Genomic DNA, 18,922 nt, shown 5'->3' on the forward strand with positions numbered 1-18,922 from the left:
TGTTGCTCCTCTTTCCACTGTTTCATATATAAACTGCCAATGGTTTAACACTGCTTCACTAACCACTGTTATTATCTTATTTTCCCACCCTTTATCCTTGTCTGGTGTTGATTCATCCAAGGAGGATGGTTACCAAAAAGGTAATCATTCAGAAATATGCAGCTGAAGATTTACAAAAGTAATTCAGTCTAAAATGGAACAGCTGAGATCTTTCCGAAAGGCCAGCTGCTCCAAAAAGCCAGCATCTCCCTGAGATGACAATCTTGCCTGTGTATCCCCTATGCCACACAGCCTGTTCCTAAATTAAACGTATTTCTTAAACCCTTATAAGCATCCTGCATCTATTACTTTAGTTCTTCTACTAAAAAGTTGTTTTGATATCTGCGGAATTAATAAATGTTGTGGTTTTTAGGACAGCCTCCTCAGCAGATGGAAGGTATGGCTACGTAAGTTTTGCGGAGCACAGGCTCACCTCAGAGGATCTAAAGCAAAATAACTGACGTTAAGGACAGCTTCACTTTCTGCAAATGACTCCCCAGAAATTTCTCTAATGGTTTCTTGACCTACAATAAGAAAATACTCACTTTTGAGGGTCAATGTGTTCCATGGCAACTCTCATCACATCACATATGAGGTTTACTTTTTTCTGATCAGGATGCTGGCGTGGTTGAGCATTACTGCTACCATTCAGAGATGGGTACATACTCTTTGTGAAATCTTCTTCTCTAAATAAAAACAGATACCATGAATACCACCACGGTCCATCAGATAGCCCAGCACAAAGACAAAAACGTTAAGAAACACAAATGCATGCAGAAAATAACTACTCAACAAAATAGCTCCTATGTCATTCAGTACTGACACAGACAACCTGCCACAATATGAGAAAGCTCTCCAACATCTCTCACTCATTCCAATTGATTCTCAGCCATTGAAAAAAACTAGTCAGAACAACTACTTTAGTTGCACAAAAAAAATCAGAAGGCAAGATTTTCAGGACACAGCTGTCTTCACTAAAGACATTATGGAGATGCTGAGCACAGAGTACTTCTGAAAATTAAGCCATTTGCTTTTATTTCTAGAGAAATATTTAAGGTCAGGTCAAAACTGAAAATAAAACAGAACAGCTAAGTGATAGCTCCAGCTCATACACAATCATTTACTTCAGCAAGAGAAGTCCTGAAGCTACCAATGCCCTAAAGCCTCTTGTCACTCAACCTTTGAGACAGAAGTCAGGGAACCTGATTTGGGAATCTAAGCAAGTATCTTGGCCTCAGGTTTCAGATAAACAGTCTTGCTCCTCTTTACAAGTGAACAAAACTTTCTCTGTTCACACTTACCCCTGTACAGAAAACCAGAATACGAGTTAAAGCAGTCAGATGATGTACTAATCCCTCACTGGAATGCCTGCAAGCTGGAATTCCCAACAAGGCACACTGACTGTCTCTGAAACTATTGAGCTTACTCAAGTCTTTATGACCCAACATGCCAGATTTCTGACTGCCTCCCTGAATCCACACTGAAAAGCTGCCAATATTTTGATGAAATAATGTACCATAACTGATTACCTGCATGCCTCCATTTGCAGAATTATACTCACTTCAGTTCTGTGAAAAACAAGTTGATATAGTTCACAGAATCTATTTGTGTGATGAAGGTTTCTGCGTTTTCCAGAAATACCTGAAATGAACAAGACTATTACTACTGTTATTCTGAAAAAGTACATTAAGTACAAGAACAAACACAAAGACTTTATCTGAATGTGCAAGATGAAGGAAATGCTAAATCTGGTTTGAGTGCATGAGGATGCAGCAGTGCAGAGCAGCCATCTCTGCTTAAAGCAGAACTGACAGCACCACCTACTCTTTTGAGCCCATTGTTCAATGTCAACAACTAGATGGATATGGAAAACAATACAACAGAACTGGGCATACTTGCCTTGGGATTGTGGTCATAGAGAAGATTGAGGTTGATTCGCAGCTTTCTCATACACTGAAAGGCTTCCCTGAACATAAGCCTGGAGGAATGAGTCAAGTGGGATAGTTTACGTGGTGGATAGGTGCAATATCTGCAAATAAAGCCAACTGACTCGAGGTAAGCACAGACCCCCTGGGAAGGGACCAGCCTAGGCAATAAGCTGTGTAGATTGCCTTGCAGAAAAAATGTTCAAGGTCAATCCTGCTCATTGCCAGCCTCTGTAGTGAGCCAGACCAGCATGCATGCCAGGTTGAGGAAGCAATACAGGCCTTGCATTAATTTCTTCCTCTCTTCAAACAGAGAACTACATTTTAATCTAATGGACCAACTTCTGCTTCAGTAAACTTCAATGTAAATCAATTAAACAAATAAACAAACGTCAAAACCAGCACGCTACATCACAAAGTGATCAAGATATCTGGAGAATGGAGGAGACAAAGATTTCTCCCACCCACACAGTCTCAGCACACATATAAGCTCTTCAGGGGTGAAGTGAGAGACAGCTGGGACTGATGAAAGCTGGACTTCTAGTGGTAGCCCCAGAAACAGTTTCATTCCCACTAACGAAGTCAACTCCTTGGAGTTTAGCCTCCTTCCCTTTCTCAGCACAACAAAACCAGGCCAGCCAACCTCTAACAGCACAGACTAGGGGAGGGAAGACCAGAATACACCAGTGCCATTTACCTGTCTAGCCACTTCCGAATCTGGGCAAGAACCAGAGCTCGGTGGTGAACAGTTTCCAGATTTCCTCTTGGCATCTGTAACATGAGATCCACACAATTATTTATTTGTAGTTACTCTCCCTACATTGAAGGCAAAGTGAGGACTGGCCACTTTTCTAGACCTGTCTGCTACTTGCAGGTGCATGGGCCTGCTTGTTCGCTTCAAAGGACATGCAATTTCAATGACTGTGGAAAAAGATCTGAAAATTCTCTCAGCTCAGAGACATTCCTTCCTTAGGAGGCTGGACTCGACTCAACCAGGCAAGACCCAGAACACGCTGACCAAGCTTTCAGGTTAGCCATGCTTTGAGGAGGATGTTGGGCTGCACACCTGCAGAGGCACCTTTCGATGACACCCTTCTCTATTCTGTGAACCTCTGCTGGTTCTGAAGAGTGAGCTCAGCACTTCAGGAAAACTTGGTGCCAAGGATGGCTGCTAACAAATACAAGTACTTACAGGTGAGCCTGAGGCTCACTGTGAGAGGCCACAAGATGAAGCACTATGGAATTTGAATAGCCCTTCCCAGTTCTGTGCATACCCAGCTGCATGTGCTGAACCTAACTCCCACAGGCATGCTCAAAATCCCTCTGCATCCAGCCAGGCAGCTGGGGATTTGTGAGGCACTGTGCTGCAGCAGTAGAAGGCAGCAGCTTTGTAGCACTGTACACGCTGTTTGCAGGCTGGCCAGCTGCCCACTGAGAGGGACCCCCTACACCCCCTGAGAGCAGACCTCAGCAGACAGAGGCAGAGTACTGACCTGTAGCACAACCTTTGTGTCCTGGGGCACAACGGTGATGATACGCGAACCTCGCTCCACCTTGCGCAGGGTCTCACTGTTGGGTGCAGCAGCACTGCTCAGGCCAGCCTGAAGGGCTGAAGACAGCATATTTATCAATACACATGGCACACAGCAGCACAATGCCCTAGTCAGGCTTTCCTATACCTCTGCAAGGTATACTGGACCGACTGAGTCAACAATACACCAGTGATCTTCAACAATTCCAGACAGGAAGAGGAACTCTTAGTGCTAAGCACTGCTGTACACCAAGTAGAGATATGTCATCTATACACCAGGATCCTGAAGCTCAACAGACCAGATGAGAGAAGCACTGAAAGATGCAAAGGACCAATAAGGTGTCATCCTGCCTTTCCCAGGGTCCTCATATGTCTCATAGCCAGACGCGACCAGAAACTCTTTCTACTGGGGTCCCTTCTCTACCACACCCCTTAAAACAGCATATAGCCCATATAGCCCTTTCTTCTTAATTTTTTTTTTTTTTTTTTTTTTTATGTGGAGGGGAGGGAGAGAATACAGGGCTAAGCTGTTGACAACAGTGAAGGGACAATGACTACAGGACAAATCCTGCTCCATGGGAGGAGCATGTGATATACAAAGTCAGTTCCCTGTGCTCCTTGCTCTCTGATAGATTTTTGAAAGCAGCTCTCTTCCTCTGTCTCTTAAGCAGTTGCTCTGAGTGATCCAAATACAGCAGATTTGGTTGTGAAAAACTGGGGACACCTTGTGGTTCCAAGACAATGGCCATGAGCTGCTAACATCAGGCAGCAAGAGCTGGCATTTACCTTTCACTGGTATGTTCTTCAAGCAGAAGCACTGACAGGTGTGGGAGTTGGTTGTCACCAACAAAAACTCATTATATGTTGCAAATGAAGTGATGTTGGAAGCGACCTGTAGGAACATGATGTAGTTTATTGCTGTATAGACCAGAACAGGAAAGCTGCCTTTGGCAGAGGAAAAGGGGATGCAATGAGGGGTAAAAACTTTGGTACCTCAATATCATTAACGAAAAACCGGCATCGATCTGTGAGGCCCAAGATCACCTCCTGTAAATAAAAAGGATGACAAGTGTAAACTATCAGTATCATAGCCTCCAGTGTTTCATAACACTGACTAGCACTGGATTGAAGTACCTTACAGTTAGGTACTGAGTACTTCATGTGAGTTATTTAGAGAAGCTGGACAGGAAGTCATGCGACCTATACCAGGAGGGCTTACTTAAGTGTCTTTAAACACTTCTGTTTGGAAACCCAGCTTGGTCTACCCAAGAAAGACTACACAGCAACAAAACAGAAGCAGAAACCATGCCAGATAATTTGGTTTTTATTCAGCACTTGAGCATTTGCTCAAAAATACCAGAGGAAAAGAACTAGTACAGAGCAGAGCAAAGCAACTGCATACAGCAATCACCTGGATGCAAGCTGAAGGACACAAACCCTGAAACTACCAGCAAAATAGCTAGTCATTCCTCAAGCTGTTTTATCTATCAAGAAACCATCACCAATAGAAAACACCAGTAGTAGGAAATCTGCAGTAACTCAATGCAGCCACATTTCCTAATAGGATAAGTTCAGATAAAACAGAGCAAAATGTTGTTTTGAAAAAAAGCAGAGCACTGACTGCAGGAAATTTGAACGGTCTTCAATGACATTTTTCATTGTATTCATAGAATGGGGAGATTGGGTGTTAACTGCAAGTCATGAGAAATGCTCTAGAAGACAAGGAAAGATACGCTCTCAGCTCTGCATAGGGCCTTATGAGGAATGCAGTTAAGAAGTATCATTGGACCCTGGACAGAGGATCATGGTACACATTTGACACAGAGAAAAAATGAGTAGGGAGTTTAATCTGCTCACAGTCTTACTTACTTCACCACTGATCCTTGTGATAGAAGTCTGCACGCAAGGGGAAGGGAACTGAACAGCAGAGCCACTGCTGGTCCGCCAGGGCTCAAGCAACGGAGTAGAAGCCTCTAAAGAGCAATGAAGATCAAACTGTTTTCCAGCCAATCAAAGATTCAGACATTACAACCACATGACATGTATCTCAAGAAAACTAGAGCCGTGACTAAGCTACACTTTCTGACAGAAAGGAGGAATGCTGACACAAACAAAAAAGTCCAGGACACAGCAGACAAAATGACCGTAACTTCCAGGGACTCAGCAGCATCTTTATTGCACTGTGGAAAAAGACAGAAGCGCCAAGGACATGGCAGTCAGTCAGCACTTCTGATATCACCAAATCAGCCATTTCTTTTCAAATCACAGTCTGAACTATCATTCTCAACATTAACTGCTTTCTGACACAAATCACCAATTTTGACCCATTTCTGGGAGCAGAGGGAGCACAAAATGCAGGACCAACTACCAGCAACAGTCACTCATGTCCCTGAAATTCAAATAATTTCATTAAACCTTTTGAGAAATCTGTAATAACTACACCTCAGACCAGGTACTGTAATAAGACCCAGCTTACCCCACAGGTATTTCAGGATCTGTCTATCAGCCAGCTGCAGAGCTACGGTTCTGGTCACCGGGCAGCAGCACAGGCTGATAACTTCTCCATCTACAGGCACAGACAACCTGGAGCAAGACACAGAACATCAGTCACAGGAGATACATTTAACATCTAGATCCTGCATTTCTTGTGGTCAGATGGAAGGACGCACATCTCCAGCATGGACAGATACCCTGTTCACCTAAGGATCTTCTGCAGTCTTTTCACACCTATGTCAGCTGACGTTGGCACCACAGAGCGCCAGCAACTCCAGCCAAAAGGCATTTGCCTAACTGTGCTAGTCACTGTCTGCATGCCTGCAGCAGCCTGCAGAGTCCACACTTCTTGTGTTCTAATCTACAGTTCATATGCAAATCAGCCTGCCTTTGCTGTGTGAGTGCTGCAGAAAGCAATTCTCAGGATCCCTTTGGAAAGCAGATTTCTGTACACCAAGTGGCTTCCTGTTGTGATCTGGTTTTAATTCAACTGACCCCACAAAGCCCAGGAAGTGGAGGAGGACAGGAGTAACAAGGGCTACCAGTCCCCTTCTGGACCTTGATAATGGTGGGCAAACAGCAGAATGGAGGAATTCAGACAAAGGAACAGAGCCATCCTGTACTGACAGGGACATGCTAGCATACACCCTCTTGTCAGGCTGGGTCTAGGCATTAGGACTATAGGCAAGTGCTGACCAGTATGCAGCTTCGTGAGCTGTTTGGTTCTCCTGCAAGAAGACAGCTGAATCCCCCAACCTACAGCCTCCAGGTTGCATATCTACTGAATGACTTAATTCCTTCTAGGCACGGTCCAGAGGTGCTCTCAGACTTCGCCCACAATGGACAGATCTCTAGTACCGTAAACTCAGGCGTTCTTCTTCAGCTCCAGTCACATAAGGCACTGCAGTCAGATGGTGAAGGACAGACTGAGCAGCATGCTGACCCTGACCAACCACCAGGAAGCTGTCATCTGGCAGCCAGGTGAGAAATCGGAGCCCCAGAGGATTCATCACTTCATTGTTGTTGCTGCCCACATCAACTCTGTCACAAAATAAGAGAGACTGGGAAGCAAACAGAACCGAATTTCAGGAGGCCACCTCACTGGAGAGGTGAAGGTGTTCCTAGGCACAGCCTGGCTGTTCAGACACACAGCATGGCTAGGAGGGCTCCAGTGCACAAACACACAGACACTCAAAGCATGAATTATGCCACAGGCTCGGCGGGATATGAAGAATGAGACCCAAGGAGCCCCATTTGTTTTCCCTAGGCAGTAGTGCTTCCATGACAACTGTGTCTGGGAACAAATGCAGAGCAGGCTGGTTTTTTATACCTTGTCATTGTCCCTGCCATGCAAGCAGCTCTGTTGCTCTATGTGCTGTGATCATGGGCCTGGGCACTGTACAGTCACTCCTTTGACTGTGGGAGCAAGAGCACAGAGTGCAGCACCATAATACCAATAGTACCAGGCACAGGAAAGGCTACCTCAGTGCTGCCACTGACAGTCACTGCTCCCACTAGATCAAGACCTCAGGCAAGGGCACCTCTCAAGATAAATTGCCCACTGTGTTGACCAATCCTTAGCCACAGTGTCGGCACAATGAAATCATGTTATCTGACAACCTCTTCAAAATCTTGAGAGAATTGGTCAGAGCTGTGACTTCTAAAACATCCGCCAGGCACTACCCTTTTGTCCGCACTACAGCTGTACTAGTTCTATGTTACCTGTAGGTTTTTTCCAGGTACGGTGTTTCCACAGCTGCTTTAAATCCGTTTCCACCCACAGCTCCAAACCTGACAGTGGGGTCATTCATTGTGCTCCGTCCTAGCAAACGCAGAACAAAACAGAGTTTAGAGATCCTGCCAACAGAGCCCCTTCATCTTCATTCTTATCAAAAAGTAGATACTACAGAAACTATTATGAAAGTTAACCCTACATGTACAGCCAACACCTAATCCTCATTAACACTTACCCTGAGGAACACAGTTACCTTGTAATGTCACAGTACAAAACTCAGAGACAGCAGCAACAGCCTCTGGTCTCACAGCATACTGAATATTACACTGTATATAGGAGTGCTTTGGGAAGCTCTGGGTGCCTCAGGTAGACCCTAGGTAGCTATTCCCAGACATTTCCAATGCCAATCAGCAACACGCCATCAGAACAGATTACAGAAGATACCACTTGCTGCACTCTACTCAAGCCGAAGCTAGGCAGGGGGATATTACCAGCATAAGCACATAGCCAAGCACCCAACGCTGCCTTCTCACAAAGCCAATGCACCACCAAAATGCTCCTGTGCAACCAAGACTACTGGAGATGAAAGAACTGAGCTTACATCCACAGTTGACCAGACATATCTCACTCCTGACTACTAAAGGCGTGAACGACCATCACCCTGCTAGTCCCCCCAGGTACTGCTCTCAGGGACAGAGGGTTTCCTTTCACAAAACAGTGCAACACGCTCTCACCATATCTGTACACAGAGATCTTGTTATCAGCATCCAGGACAGCCATGTCTCCACTATGTTTGGGATCTGTGTGAAATGCAATCTGATTAACCGCCTGTTGGAGCTGGAGCTCATAGGTAAACATGGGTGGAGGCACCACAGCATGCTGGAACGCTGTTACAAGCACTTTATCTGTGGAAGAAAAGAGGAGAAAAACGCCAGCTGTAAGCCAGTCCAAATGTTAGTCGGGCTCTTGTTAGGTTCTTTACTAAAAGTAGGAACAATGTTGCAGGAAAATACAGTTGCTGTGCCCTTAGTAGTTAACTCCATTGAACCACCTCTGAAGTGTCCATCAATTGCATGGTCCCCCTCACTAACAGCTTTGTCAAAACAGCAGCTAACAGAAGAACTACCATATCCCATCCAGCCTGCATCCAAAAGGCTACACCACCTTTTCTGACCCTAGAGCTGCAAAGGACTCCCACTGCTTACCTCCATCTATGACAGCCACATTTGCCACATGCTGGCTATTTTCACCCATCCCATGGTCTGTGGTCCAATGCCAGTCATAGGAGAGGTAATGCCAACCCTGGCAGAGTATGTGCAGTCTATATGGGTTCTCTCGGTCCCACAGCAGCGACACCAACTGATTTTCCTTCAAGCTACCAAAATGTAGACTTTGCTTCAGGTACCAGTGATAGTTCCCTGTGGTCCACAGCTGAACTATAGAAAAACAAATGGTTACTACAGACTACTACTCAAGACCCATCTCAAACCCTTCCCACCAGCACTGCTCTTCTACGGGTGGGTTAAATACAATGAAAATAATAGTTCTAGTCTTCAGCCCATGCGCTGTGTCATACAACATCCAGTACAAGAAAACTTAACAACAGACTTCGTGCAAAAGAGTCAATCCTAGAATTCTTTGAGCTCCCCTTGTGACAGGTACCCATGTTTTAGGAAGGGCTCACACCTTTAGCATTCCATTAATACCATTTCCAGTTACAGCAGCCTGGGAGATGCTTTGAGCCCAGGCTTAACTACCAGTTCTTTCTGACATGCACAGGGGTCTCAAAGCTGTAGGTAAGCCTCCCCAGTGTCTCCTAACTTGCTGAGGAACATCCACAGCTAAACACATTTGCAGGCAAGCGTAAGAGCCAGAGCCTCACATAGCACTCTCACCGTAACTGTTTGGGTTGGAGTTTTCCACCTTCAGATCTTCCAGCCATATAGCCAGGATTGTAGAATCTGCATTCCAAAGCAGTTCATTAACCTGCAGAAACAAACAGGGCTCTTACTGATATTGTTGTTTCTGTGTAGGGATGAGTATGAGTCCCAATTGGTTTGCAAGACCATGAGTTGCTCTTTATTTTCAACAATGTAAGGTGCATGGGTTAATACACTAACGTAGCCCTCGAGTATTGCAAAGCTCCTGACAGCTGGAGCAAAGCATCCTAAAGCAGAACCTGTCACAGTGGTTCCACACAGATGAATTGGAGATACAACCACAAACATGATGCAGCATTGTCTTTGCTTTCCTTGGCACTGAGGAAGCATCTGCCAAAAGACCTCTCAGCATCCAAAGGCAGAAGTTGAAGTAACACCCCAGCAGTAGCTTCTCAATTCTCTCATTTGGGATAACGTGAATATTTCATCTCACTCTTGCAACTGCTGACATCCTGAACAGCGTTTCTGAAGCATTTGTAGCCCCAGGGCTGTAATCCCCATGTACTTTTCTCCCTACTATGGGCCCGCAGAGGGCATTGCATCTTCTCCACAGGCTTCTTCATTGTTCTCTTTTCAAGTCACTTTTTCCATTAGAACCAGCACTAAGTGCTAGGTTAAAAACTTCCTCCTAGAATCTGAAGAAGATCAAACCCTCCTCTCCATTACACTCTAATCCAAGAAGCTTAGGCATGGCACTTACTTTGACCTGTCCTTTCTGGAATGGGAGGGTGAACTCTCCATGAAGAAGTCCATTCTTCTCCAAGAAAACCACATCATGTCTGTTGGGTTTTTCTTGCGTGGATGCTATCAGGTTTCCAGAAGGCCTTAAAAAAAGAGCCAAATGAAAATTCTTTGCTCACTAGCTGTCCTTTTAAACATTGATCATCTCGCTTTTTCTCCAGAGGCATGAAGAAAAGAGCAACAGAGGATGTGTTTTCCTCAGCCCTCTTCAAAGTCATAAGTCCAGCACAGACATTTTCCAGGGCTCATGACATCCTCAGGTGAGCGTATAAATGTCAGCACTGGCAAAGGGACCTGTAATATTCTTATTTATACAGTTGAGTCCAAAAACACATTGACATTGAGACTGTGCAGAGAATCTACCCCTTCTTCCCATGTGTAATGCAAGTATTAGGCTTTTTAGGGTTTAAAAGGCTACTCTTCCTCATGCTGGACGAGAAGGAAGCTTTATTCAAGTTTTTTTGAAAAATAACCAAACAATGGAGAAATTAAATTGATGCTGATGAAAGACTGTGACCAGGGAATACAACGCAACACTCTGCTACCAGCATGCAGACCGCTTTGCTACTCACTTCCAGGACAGTGCTTGCTCTAATCCTGATATAGGCTCACTTGTTGACTGCAGCACAAGCTCTCTGTTCCATACTCGGATCTTCCGAGCACCTATAGGTTGACAGCAATGAGAGAAAGGTGTAAAAAAGCACTGGGAAGAGATTTTTCTAATTTTATAAGTGTAGGAGAGAAAGTTTTGATGCACATGAATAAAAAGGAGATTTCTGTTGCACACCTTACAGGGTAAGAACTTATTCTATCTAAAGCAGTTCTCCCATAGTGACTGAGTGACTCTAAAGGAACTGAGTAGAAATTTCAGTCTAATGTAGCTCAGTCATAGCCATTTCCCTCTCCAACTTTCACCACAGAAATGTTAAAGTCTCCCTATAAACGCAAGATCCTCCCTAATCTGAAGTACTGAAGGTAAAAACCCAAACTAGTGGAAGAGCAATACAGTTTGGTGCAGTTCAATATGTTGACCAATACATTTAAAATACTCTGTAATATTTATCACGGAAGACATCAATTACAGACTTGCAAGAAATGTATGTGCTCATCACCTCTTTAGCTCTAGGCCAAAACCTAGGGAAAAGTATTACCAGCATTTAAACAAAAGTGTGGAAGGCCAAACTGCTAGTGTGAGGAACACTGGGTATGGCAACCCAAACAGATTCATCCATTTGGTTCTGGAAGCCCACCAGAGATTGCTTAGAGCTTGGGTGGTGATTTAACAGTGGTGAAAGAAGCAGTTCAGATAGTAACTACTCAGCAGTAACCTCTCCTGGCTTCTCACTGGACTGAAAACCAAACTGCAAAGAAAGTGTTCAAAAGATGTCTATAAGATGCCTCTGAGAACACCAAACAGAGAAAAGACCAATTCATTAGCCCAACTCACCCTTGTTTTAAGTGGCCAAGAGACCAGAAATACCAGCCAGTTCTTGCCTTGCCTAGTTTCTGCTTAAGAAGCCTCTTACACATGTTGGCATTTCAAGTAAGTTTGGTCCCATACCTGTCTCTGGACAGACAGCACTCACTGCAACAAACTGCCCATCTCCTCTCCACGTCACCCGAGGCCTGCCATCATCCCAGACTGAAGTAGGCGACACTTCCTGAAGTCACACAAAAGACAGTTGCATCAAAGCTTGGGAAGGCAACTGCTGCCTTTATCTAAACAGACTGCATTGCTAAACTAGCTCCTTCTAGAGCCTTGGCATGAAATCAATCCATTAAAAAACCTTAAGGCTGTCAAGTTAAAAATTCCTTACTCAGAATGTTATTTTAGGAAATACTAGAATTAAAACTGTCTGTAAATTCAATCTGCTCCTCCTGGAAGTGCATATGACTATTCATATGATCACATGCCATCCTTCCCTTCCACCAGGGTCTCTGCTTATACACCAGTTCTGCATAAGCTGGACGCAAGGATGAATCGGGGTTTGTTCATGACTGATGCCTGGAGTCACAACCCCTTGGCAGGAGAATGGCATGCCATCCAGGCAATCTGTATGGCAGACAGAAGCTGGGATCAGAAGTAGTGTTCTTTGAGGCAAACAGGTTCTTTGCAGAACAACACAGGAAAAAAAAATAAATCTCAACAGAATGTACAGAGAGAGGCAGCTGTTCAAAAGTTTAACTTTGTCAAACTATGCATATTTTCCCAGATACAGCCAAACCTCATCCTGTCCCTCCAAAAAATAAAGCTGGAACAGTCCACATTTAATGTCTCTGCACTCTAGCCTGCCAAATTTCAGCAGCAGTTTTAATTTTGAAACTTAAACACAAGAAGAAAAATCCATCAGTGGAGCATTTTTAGCTACGTGAGTTTTCACCAAATAAAAAGCAGAGAAAACAAGACCTAAACAAGGAAGAGCCAGATAAAGGAACAAAGATATGCAGGCACATGGAGGTGCCTCACATGACTGATGATGCTCAGTAGCCCAAATTCTTCTCCCTTCTGAGAGCTCAAACTATGGTTATTTCTGGTCCTGTCAGCCAAACTTCATGCTATGTCTCTTGGTCATATGAACACTTTAGTATACAGCACTCACTCAGCAAAAGCTATCGTGCTCATTTAAGGGTGGCTTTACCTCTGCAAGCACTAGTGCTTGCAAATATTCTTGCTTTGAGCTCTGTATGAAAAGTCCTAAGTACTCCCAGCTGCTGTCTTGAACTTGGAGGACAAAAATGCTGGATTTCAGATCACAAAAGAAACAAACAGAAGCTGCCTATGAAGACCAGAAAGGTGGTGGTAAACTGACAACACAGAAAGAACAAAAACTCTTTATGCATGTTTTCCCACAGACAGCATGGGCCTAACGTGAGAGAACCAGTATAATACCATCTGTTTGCGATGCGCTGCCTGTTTTCCCTCTGATCCATGGAACTGTGTCTCCTTTTTACCCCAGCCAAGAGCAACAAACTTTCCTGAAAAAGAAATAATCATTGGCTTACAGCACTATTCTGCACAGTGTGGTAAACGCAACCACAGGTCCAAGCCACCCACACCATCCATACAAGTTTAATTCTAAAAACCTGCAAGAAATTTGCATAGCCCAGAAAGTCCACTAGTACAGGGAAGTTACTTGAATTTATGCTGACAAGTAAAATATTGGCATTCCCCTTCAGCTGCATTACAGTCTAAAAAGCCTCCTGGGGTGCAGTAAGTGCTCAGCTTCATTTCTTTACTTTCTACATGCTTACAACACCAGTTCGAACAATTTCATTTTAGTGCACTTCTTACCTTCCCCAAACTCATCTTGGTGGATTTGCTTCTCAGTAATTGGTTCAAAATCCCTTGTCATCATTATGAGTGTTTGCTGACCTGCAGGGTAGACGTTAAATACAGTATTGGCAATGGTATCTCCAGCAAATAAAAACTCAATGTTCTCCTGTGTTGTCCTGTTGTTTTGTCATGGACTTGAATATAGAAATATTTCTAATAGTAATAAGATACTAAAGAGAACACATCCTTCAAAGCAGAAAATCTCAAGCTGGAACAGAAGAACGCTTTCAAGTCTTTCTTCTAAAACACACTTCCTGGACTAACCTTAACAAGTTCTTTCCACCTTCAAAATAAATACCTGGCACTCTTAAAACATTTGCTCTTGAAATATGAAGGACAAGAAGGTGATGTGGAGCAGTCAGCATGGATTTATCAAGGGGATATCATACCTGACTGTTGTGACATCCACAAATCAGTCACCTCATTGTAGAAGGCTAAAGGGATACCAGTGGATGTCATTTATCTTGATTCTAATAAGGTTTTGACACTGTCTCCCATAACATCATCATAGACAAAACTCATGAAGGATGGGACAGATAAAAGGACAGTGAAGTGGACTGAAAACCAGCTGAACTGCCAAGCTCAAAAGCTTGTTATCAGTGGTAAAAAGTCCAGTTTGAGGTCAGTCACCAGTGACATGCCTCTGGACACTAGGGCAAATGTTTAACATCTTCACTAATGACCTGGATGATGGGACCCTTGGCAACTTCTCGATGACACAAAACTGGGTGGAGTAGTAAGTACACCAGAAGGTTGTGCTACTGTCCACAGGCACCTTGTCAAGTAGGCGAGACGGACTGTCCAGGAATCTCATAAAGCTCAAGAAGGAAAAAAGCCACGTTGTGCTCCTGGAAAATAACAATCTCAGGCACTGGGAACCAAGTAGCTGGAGAGCCGCTTGGCAAAAAAGACACCAGTGTGTCCTGGGCGACATGAAGTTGAACATAAGCCAGCAATATGCCTCTGGTGCACAGGTGACCAACAGCATTCTGGGCTGCATTAAGAGTGTTGCCAGCAGGTTGAGGGAGGTGATCCTTCTCCTTTGCTCAGTACTGGTGAGACACATGTACAGTACTGGCTCCAGTTTTGCATTCACCAGTACAAGAGAGACAAGGACATACTGGCATGAGTCCAGTGAAGTGTCACACAGATGGTTAGGTGCCGAGAGAAGCCAGACTGCTCTGGAGAGAAGGTTCACAGGGAATCTCAACAGTGCGTAAAAATATCTTACGCAGGAGGTGGGGTACGGTAAAGAAGACAGAGCCAGACTGTTAGTGGTGCCAAGTGACAGCACAAGAGGCAACAGGCACAAACTAAAACACAGCAAATTCCATTAAAAGATAAGAAAACAATTTTTTACTGTGAGGGCGGTCATAGACAGGAACACAGTGCCCACAGGGGTTGTGGGATCCCCATCCTTGGAGATACCCAAAACCTGACTGGGAACGGTTCCCAGCAACTTGCTCCAGGTAACCTGCTCTGAGCAAGGGCATTTCAATAGGTGATGTCCTGAGTTCCCTTTCAACCTCAGAAATTCTGTGATTCTGTTTTGCTTGAGGTTAACTTTATTTTCTAGCTGAGACACATCTGTAGCAAAGTTGAGCCTGTGACGCAGGTATTTCCTACCAAAGGACAAGAAGGAGTTTTTGTTACTAAGAAATCAAATGGGGATATAAGGCAAGAGTCTTTATGTTTTAAAGGCAAAATCAATATACTTCCTTGGAAGATCTGGAAGACTTACTACTGTTCTATAAAACTCAGCTTTTTGGGCCTGAACAGGTTCTGCTTGGATCACCAAAGCACCTCATAGATCATGAAATGAAATCTCATATATAGGATTGGGTGGGGTTTTTTCTCTCTTTAAGTCTTAGTCCCAGTTTCATAGCTTTGTATTTTGCTTCTTCTGTCTTAAACTTAACTGTGTTTTACATTTTGGACATAGTGAGTTTCACTCTTAAAGACAGAAAGCTTACAGGCTGTTGTTGATACCTGTTGCAAGCAAAACAAGCTCTTGGTCAGGACTCCAGCTCACAGCACTCAGACCGCTGTCCACACTTCCAACACATTCCACCTGCAAGACCAAAATAAGATCACAGAAGTGCCAGAACACCAGCGCAGCACCATCCCTGCACACAAGTAATCAGTGACCAAGGCACGGAAATCCTCTGCTACTTAGAAAACTCACAAGTCTTACTTTACCCTTTGTGTTAAATGAAACAAAAGAAACATTCTAACCAAAGATGTTTTCAGAATGTTTATGTATCAGAACCCAGATAATTTAGAGATTAGCATTTTCTACCATACACTTTTAATAAGAGCTTTATTCTGCCACTCTGAGCCTTATGTCAGCATGTATAGCGTTAATACCAATATTGCCTGATCAGGTCTGTGGCTACATTGGTAAACACACTGAAGTCACAAAACACAGCCATAATGGTTCTTACCTAGGGAATTCGAACATGCAGTTAAGGGACACTACATCCATTAAAACTCTGATCGGCTTGTGCACACTGAACTTGACAACTGTATATAGCTGCACTAACTTCAAGGTTTATAACAACTGGGACAGTTTTACTGGCCCATCATGAGAATATAAGCAATAGCAGTGGGCAGAGAACTTCTGCCATGCATTGTTATCCTGATTTGCAAAAGACATGGAACAGAACAATTAAGATAAACAGCAAGATGATGCCATTCAAGGAATAAAGCTTGGGTGTCACAATCTTTTCAGGTAAACAAAGTGGGACTGGGCACCCGGTGGGCAGAGTAACCATCACCCACATGCAAAAGGTTTCTGAACAAGCAAAGTAACCCTGAAGACTTCCTTCTTGGTGCCCAGACTGCACAAAAACCTCATAACCTTAAAATCGAGAAAGTAAACCAAAAAGCCTTGAAATAAAGGTTCTGAAGTTAAACCTTAACTCTGTCCCACATATCAGTATAAGAAAAGTCTCACATATCACATCTTTTGTTATTCTCTATTCCTTTATGACATGTTTTAAGTTGCGATATGGGACACACTTTTCAGATACAGCTGATAATCTGACAAGTAACCCAGACAGACCACTGCCATCTCACGCCTACCTACACCTGCACTGTTGGGCTGGTATTATGGGAGCTGATGCAGATTTCAGAGGGTGCTGCTGTGGTGTTTAAGTGTCTTGTTGAAGATTGTACAAATCCGACACTGAGGATGGAACAGAAAGCAAGTATCTCAGTACCTGCCATATTTACTCGGCTAAGATATTTTGGTTTCCCTTTGGTGGTTTCTAGGGCTTTTTTATTCCAAATGTTCTTCAAATCACAACACTTTATCCTCTCTTCAGATAAGTCATATCAGCATGATGTTCTGTGTTAACTGATAATAACAAAGAGGTAGCTACACTGTGAGTTATGAATGGATTACTTTATTCTGTACCTAGTCTCAGCAATGTCCTGTTTCTGTGAGACTGTCCAGTGGATCCTGTGCTGCTGGGCGTGTGCCAACAGCCCCGTGAGCAAACATACAGGACTAGGGCTGTGGAAAGGAATGCCATCGTTCCCAATTCCGGTTCTTTTATGGAGCATATATTCTGTCCTTAAACCTGCCAAGGCTCCCAGAAAAATCAGTTCATCTGCCCAGAAAAGGGAGAGTAACCACAGCTCAGTAATAAACATACAACTGACCCCTGAAGAAATTAAAACAATATCATCCTTTCCTTTGAAATCCCTCAGTCTTTCCTGCCATGTTACCTGCTTCGTGCTGAGATTGCACAGTAGGATGTCTCCAGCTGCTGTAGCAACACACACGCACTCCTGCTCTGGAAGATCTTCGATACCCACAATGCAACCACTTCCATCCTCGGGCATGAAACCTTCTGCAGTCAAGGAAACTTCTCTTGTCACCTTGACAGAGAGAGACCAAGGACTTATTAACTACATACACATCGCCTCACTGGGATTTTTTCAGAAATGACATAATAACATCCATAAGTATATTTCATCCTACTGCAATTACACAAAGTATTACACAGCAGAAGTGAGTACGTGAATGGCACCAGGAAACAGCCAGTGTGCAAGTACTTATCCATTGGAAACTGTGAAGGTCACATTAAAAGTGCTAGAGAGACAATGAAGAAACTCATGTAAGAGAGCAAATAATAAATGGCAATGCTACAACTTCCAATTTGTCTTGCTAATCATCTTTCAATCCCCCTCAACATTAAGAGGCAAACAGGTAGCTGCTTTAAGTGTCCCAATACTTTTAAGAAGTCACTCAGACTTTACAGACACAGCATAAAAAAAAAATCAAAGGAAAACCATTTGGATGTGCATTCAGGTACAGCAAAACAAGAAAGCTTCAGCTAACATAGCTCTCTCTAGCTTAGCTGCATGAACGTGTTACACATCCAGTCATCAGGGGAAAAAACACAGTAATAAAGACCTGAAATACCCTCCCCCCCCCCCCCAAAAAAAAAAAAACCAAACAGAAAAGGAAGCTGAAATATTTAGCAACTTCAGATAGGCTTCAGACTATTTTTTTTTAATTCTAAAAAGATTTTAGTTGATAGCCTTCACAGACAGGCCACAATATTTTCAGAAAGCATCCTTCTTTAAAAAATGAGATCCCAGGAAAGCCCAAAAGCTCTTCTGTTAGCTAACTTTAGAACTGAACATACTGAAGGAATTAAATGCTTCAGAGTTGCATAGTGTATTTCCAAAGAAGACACTGCAACCCAGCTCTAACAGGAATCCATAGCTCAGTAATATTTCCATAACATTTTTTTTCTTTAGAGATACACTCCCGCGCCCCCCCCAGCCCCGGGCAGTTTCAAAAGCTCCTTCGTATACTCTTCACTATTCCTTTGCCTGTTTACTTCTGTTATGTGAGTTGTGTCTCCGATACCACTGTTTGTCCGATCACACTTACAACTAAATCATAGGAATGACCCGTATCAAACACAACGACCCTCTTGAAGGCACATTTAGTATTTCAGAGACACAGCAAATCACTAAGGCCACAGTGCAGCCTCACAGTCGACTTCCCAGGCACCATGAGACAGCAGCAAGGGTGGCAGGGAGCAGCAGGAGGCTCTAAGGCCCCGCACATGCCTCCACAAAGAGCGAGCCCTGCCAGCGAGCAGCCGCTACCCGCCCAGAGGCGAGCTGCCGCCGGGCACCGATGCGCTCCCACCGATGGAGGCC

General features: G+C 43.9%; 1 protein-coding gene across 1 annotated transcript in view; it reads right to left on the reverse strand.

Annotated features, from left to right (window-relative positions):
- Nucleotides 1–18,922, reverse strand: part of IKBKAP (inhibitor of kappa light polypeptide gene enhancer in B-cells, kinase complex-associated protein) — a 34,282-nt gene that overhangs the window by 12,389 nt on the left and 2,971 nt on the right. Inside the window, exons 4-24 of the mRNA XM_009880767.1 lie at nucleotides 17,471–17,623; nucleotides 15,728–15,809; nucleotides 13,697–13,777; nucleotides 13,295–13,380; nucleotides 11,966–12,065; nucleotides 10,977–11,067; nucleotides 10,364–10,487; nucleotides 9,619–9,709; nucleotides 8,929–9,159; nucleotides 8,458–8,628; nucleotides 7,711–7,810; nucleotides 6,847–7,029; nucleotides 5,972–6,078; nucleotides 5,365–5,468; nucleotides 4,489–4,542; nucleotides 4,282–4,387; nucleotides 3,458–3,573; nucleotides 2,662–2,735; nucleotides 1,939–2,017; nucleotides 1,601–1,680; nucleotides 585–725 (exon numbers count right to left, since the gene is read on the reverse strand). Of these exons, the coding sequence (XP_009879069.1) occupies nucleotides 585–725; nucleotides 1,601–1,680; nucleotides 1,939–2,017; nucleotides 2,662–2,735; nucleotides 3,458–3,573; nucleotides 4,282–4,387; nucleotides 4,489–4,542; nucleotides 5,365–5,468; nucleotides 5,972–6,078; nucleotides 6,847–7,029; nucleotides 7,711–7,810; nucleotides 8,458–8,628; nucleotides 8,929–9,159; nucleotides 9,619–9,709; nucleotides 10,364–10,487; nucleotides 10,977–11,067; nucleotides 11,966–12,065; nucleotides 13,295–13,380; nucleotides 13,697–13,777; nucleotides 15,728–15,809; nucleotides 17,471–17,623 (2,354 nt within the window). The remainder of the gene's footprint in view (nucleotides 1–584; nucleotides 726–1,600; nucleotides 1,681–1,938; nucleotides 2,018–2,661; nucleotides 2,736–3,457; nucleotides 3,574–4,281; nucleotides 4,388–4,488; nucleotides 4,543–5,364; nucleotides 5,469–5,971; nucleotides 6,079–6,846; nucleotides 7,030–7,710; nucleotides 7,811–8,457; nucleotides 8,629–8,928; nucleotides 9,160–9,618; nucleotides 9,710–10,363; nucleotides 10,488–10,976; nucleotides 11,068–11,965; nucleotides 12,066–13,294; nucleotides 13,381–13,696; nucleotides 13,778–15,727; nucleotides 15,810–17,470; nucleotides 17,624–18,922) is intronic.

The sequence above is a fragment of the Charadrius vociferus genome, unplaced genomic scaffold (assembly GCF_000708025.1).
Source record: "Charadrius vociferus isolate BGI_N301 unplaced genomic scaffold, ASM70802v2 scaffold240, whole genome shotgun sequence".
Lineage (NCBI taxonomy): Eukaryota > Metazoa > Chordata > Aves > Charadriiformes > Charadriidae > Charadrius > Charadrius vociferus.